A 4450-nucleotide genomic window follows, 5' to 3' on the forward strand; every position below is an offset into this window, starting at 1 on the left:
TGCCTCAGGTCAAAGGACTACTTTGCATTATCCCAACCATGAGTTCTCATGTGACATGGAATATGAGAACTCTTCGTTGATCGCGTTCAGTGAACTCATTCTCTATTGAGCACCTACCGTACTTGTCTTGATGTCACACACACCAATGACTCGAGACTAATCACTCTCCCTGAGAGAAGACATAGTACGTACTGATCTTAACGGACTGTCAATGCCCAATTGGTAATCCTATGATCAGGAACGTTTAGGATGTGTCTACGAAAGAATGGTCTCATGAATCTAACTTCATTAGATTACATTCTCCCAATCACATATTCCTTGGAATTTATCGTTTAAGCATATAACATTTATATGAGATGGCTCAAACAATAATCTTTGCCCTTTATGTGTAAAACTAGATTAGTTTAACATGTGAAATGTCCGTAAAGTATCATCACATGATTGGCTTTAGGGCACATTTCCAACACTAACCACACAATTTGCATACCATTTAATCTACTTAATTAAATTTTCCAAGAACTTAGGAGAGTATATATTTTCGAATAACATGTCACACGTACCTTAATAGTCTTTAAAGGCAATTCCGTTATTTCATATCCACGATAAATAAATTTCGGGACGGGCTGTGACAATCTCACCTCCTAATAGAATTTCATCCTCGAAATTCATACAACACTCAATCCATTAATATTCATAAAATAACCTTGGATACATCTCTCTCATTCAATCTTCCGTCTCCCACGTAGCTTCTTCCACTGAGTGGTTCCTCCACAATACTTTTACTAAGCTCACTGTCTTATTCCTTAGAACTTTGTCTTTTGAATCCAAGATAGTCATTGGTTCCTCATCATACGTCAAATTCGGATTAATCTCCAAAGGTTGAGGAGGAGTCACATGTGAAGGATCTGAAATATAATGTCGAAGCATCGAGACATGAAACACATTTGTACCTTAGATAACTCCGGAGGTAACTCCAATCTGTAAGCAACTTCACCAGTCCTTTCAGTGATCTCATAAGGTCCTATGTACCTAGGACTTAGCTTGCCTTTCTTTCTAAACCGCATTACACCTCTCCAAGGTGACAATTTCAAGAATACCAAATTACCCACATCATATACTCGATCAGTAGCATGTCTATTTGCTAGACTCTTTTGTCAATCCTGGGCCACTTTCAGGTTAGACTTAATCACCTAAACATTTTGAGTAGTTTCATCCACAATCTCTAGGCCCTCTAGCACTCTTTCACCAATTTCTGACCAACACAATGGCGTACGACAAGTTCTACCATAAAGTGCCTCAAATGGTGACATACCAATGCTCGAATGAAAACTATTATTGTATGCAAATTCCATCAAGTCTAGGTGATCATGCCAAGAATCACCAAACTGTAACACTGAAGATCTCAGCATATCCTCTAACGTTTGAATAGTCCTCTCTGATTGTCCATCTATTTGAGGATGATAAACAGTGCTGCAAAGCAATTTCGTACCAAGAGCTTCCTGAAAAGCTTTCCAAAACTTAGAAGTAAATCTTGGATCTCGATCATAAATAATATTCACTGGAACTCCATGATAATTCACAATCTTCGTGATGAACAACTTAGCCAATTTATTCAGGGGATACTTTTCCCTCACTGGAATGAAGTGTGCTGACTTGGTAAGCCAATCTACAACTACCCAAACGCCATCAAATCCATTATGTGTACGAGGAAGCTTATACACAAAATCCATAGTTATATTCTCCCATTTCCACTGAGGAACGGGAAGTGGTTGCATCCGTCCAAAAGGCTTCTTTCTTTCTGCTTTGACTTGCTGGCAAACAATACACCTACTTACATACTCTGTAATTTCCCTTTTCATACCCGGCCAATAATAAAATGGTCGGTATGTTACATCTTAGTTCCTCCTGGATGCATTGCATAAACCGAACAATATGCTTGATCTAAAATTTCCTTCTTTAATTCCTCATTATTCGGCACATACATTATGTTCTCCTGCATGAGCATGCCATCCAATTCCCGAATCCTGAGGTCTTTCTTTTTCCCTTCATTTCTCAATTGGATCATTTCTTGGATCTCTTCATCAACCATCTGTGCATTAAGTACACGATCGACTAAAACTGGCCTGACTTGGAAACTAGCAAGAAAAGCTTCTCTTCGTTCTTCGATCTCCAACTTTACTCCAGTAGCTTTCAAATCTGCAAGAAGAGGAACATGGCAAGCATACAAAGCATTAAGTCAACCTTGAGGTTTCCTACTTAGTGCATCAGCTACCACATTTGCACGACCCGGATGATACTCAATAGTGCAGTCATATCACTTAGTAACTCCATCCACCTTCGCTAACGAAGATTAAGATCATGTTGAGTAAAAAGATACTGAAGACTTTTATGATCTGTGAAGATCTTACATTTCTCACCATAGAGATAATGCCTCCAAATCTTCAAAGCAAATACAATGGCCGCCAACTCAAGATCGTGAGTAGGATAATTCCTTTCATGAATCTTCAATTGTCGAGAAGCATAGGCGATCACTCTATTATGCTGCATCAAAACACATCCCAAACCATTCAAGGAAGCATCACTGTAAATCTCAAAGTTACCACGATCGTCAGGAAGCACCAACATTGGACCATGAGTGAGGCAATATTTCAGCTATTGGAAACTTTGCTCACAATTCTCGTCCCAGTCAAATTTAACATCCTTCCTAGTTAACTTCGTTAGTGGTAAAACAATCATAGAAAAATCTCGAACAAACCGTCGATAATAACCTGCTAGACCAAGAAAACTCCGCACCTCAATAACGATTCGTGGCTATTCCCAATTCTCCACTGCTGCAATCTTTTGAGGATCTACTTGAATTCCTTGTGCCTATACTACATGTCCCAAAAATGCCACTTGATTCAACCAAAAATGGCATTTGCTAAACTCGGCATACAACCGATGTTCCCTCAATTTCTTTAATACCAAGTTGAGATGTCGAATATGATCTGCTTTCGAGTTCGAGTATACCAGAATATTATCAATAAAAACAATGACAAATCTATCAAGATATAGCTGGAATATTTCATTCATTAGCCTCGTGAAAGCTGCAGGTGCATTAGTCAATCCAAATGGCATCACCAAAAAACTCATAATGTCCATAATGGGTCCTGAAAGTCGTTTTAGGTACATCTTCATCTTTAATCTTCAACTGATAATAGCCAGATCTCAAATCAATCTTAAAGAACACACATGCACCCTTGAGCTAATCAAACAAATCATCGATACGAGGCAATGGATAACGGTTTTTAATCGTTACCCGATTCAATTGCCTGTAATCAATGCATAATCTCAAAGTTCCATCTTTCTTCCTTACAAACAACACAGGAGCTCCCCACGGTGAAGTACTAGGTTGAATGAAACCTTTATCAGTTAATTCCTATAACTGAATTTTCAATTCTCTCAATTCAGCTGGAGCCATTCTATATGGAGTCAAACATATAGGATCTGTACCTGGAAGCAAATCAATCAAAAACTCCACATCTCTGTCTAGCGGCAATCCAGGAAAATCATCTGGGAACACATCAAGATAGTGCCTAACTACTCCAACTTCCTCCACACTGCTAGGAACAACATCATTTAACACCACATGTGCTATGTATCCTTGACAACCTTTTGATAACAACTTCTTTGCTCTCATGGCAGAAATAACACCATGTCTCACTCCACTTCTTTCACCCACAAAAGTAACTTTTGGTAGTCCAGGACGATAAAAGGTAACTGACTTCCCGTAACAATCTATATGGGCACGATTATAATGCAACCAATCTGCCCCTAAAATCACATCAAAATCCATAATATCTAACGGGATAAGATTAGCTGGCATAACTACACCATCTACCATCACTGGACACCCTGGATAAACATTATCAACATAACATTTGTCCCCTCTAGGCATAGCAAACTCTAAATCAAATCCTAGAGGTGTAGGGTGAGGTTGTTGTTGGAAATGTGCCCTAAAACCAATCATGTGATGATGCTTTACGGATATTTCACATGTTAAACTAATCTAGTTTAATATAAAGGGCAAAGATTATTGTTTGAGCCGTCTCATATAAATGTTATATGCTTAAACGATAAAGTCCAAGGAATATGTGATTGGGAGAATATAATCTAATGAAGTTAGATTCATGAGACCATTCTTTCGTAGACACATCCTAAATGTTCCTGATCATAGGATTGCCAATTGGGCATTGATAGTCCGTCAAGATCGGTACGTGCTATGTCTTCTCTCAGGGAGAGTGACTAGTCTCGAGTCATTGGTGTGTGTGACATCAAGACAAGTACGTAGGTGCTCAGTAGAGAATGAGTTCACTGAACGCGATCAACGAAGAGTTCTCATACTCATGTCACATGAGAACTCATGGTTGGGATAATGCAAAGTAGTCCTTTGACCTGAGGCATCACAGTT

At 38.9% G+C, this 4450-nt stretch overlaps 1 protein-coding gene across 1 annotated transcript; it reads right to left on the reverse strand.

The window, feature by feature from the left end:
* Positions 1-3097: 3097 nt before the first annotated feature.
* Positions 3098-3883, reverse strand: LOC139196805 (uncharacterized). The gene is made up of 3 exons (XM_070823149.1): positions 3493-3883; positions 3299-3402; positions 3098-3217 (listed from the first exon to the last, which is right to left on the reverse strand). The coding sequence occupies exons 1-3, from the start codon at positions 3881-3883 to the stop codon at positions 3098-3100; spliced, it is 615 nt and encodes a 204-aa protein (XP_070679250.1).
* Positions 3884-4450: the final 567 nt, after the last annotated feature.

This window comes from Malus domestica, chromosome 06 (genome assembly GCF_042453785.1).
Source record: "Malus domestica chromosome 06, GDT2T_hap1".
Classification (NCBI taxonomy): Eukaryota; Viridiplantae; Streptophyta; class Magnoliopsida; order Rosales; family Rosaceae; genus Malus; species Malus domestica.

Bases quoted from the DNA above. Each gene is read 5' to 3' on its own strand.
- LOC139196805 (XM_070823149.1), bottom strand. From the start codon at position 3,883: ATGGTAGATGGTGTAGTTATGCCAGCTAATCTTATCCCGTTAGATATT. The intron at 3,403-3,492 runs GTACAGATCCTA...TAACTGATAAAG, and splicing joins TTTGATTGATTTGCTTCCAG to GTTTCATTCAACCTAGTACT. The intron at 3,218-3,298 runs GTAACGATTAAA...GTGTTCTTTAAG, and splicing joins ATTACAGGCAATTGAATCGG to ATTGATTTGAGATCTGGCTA.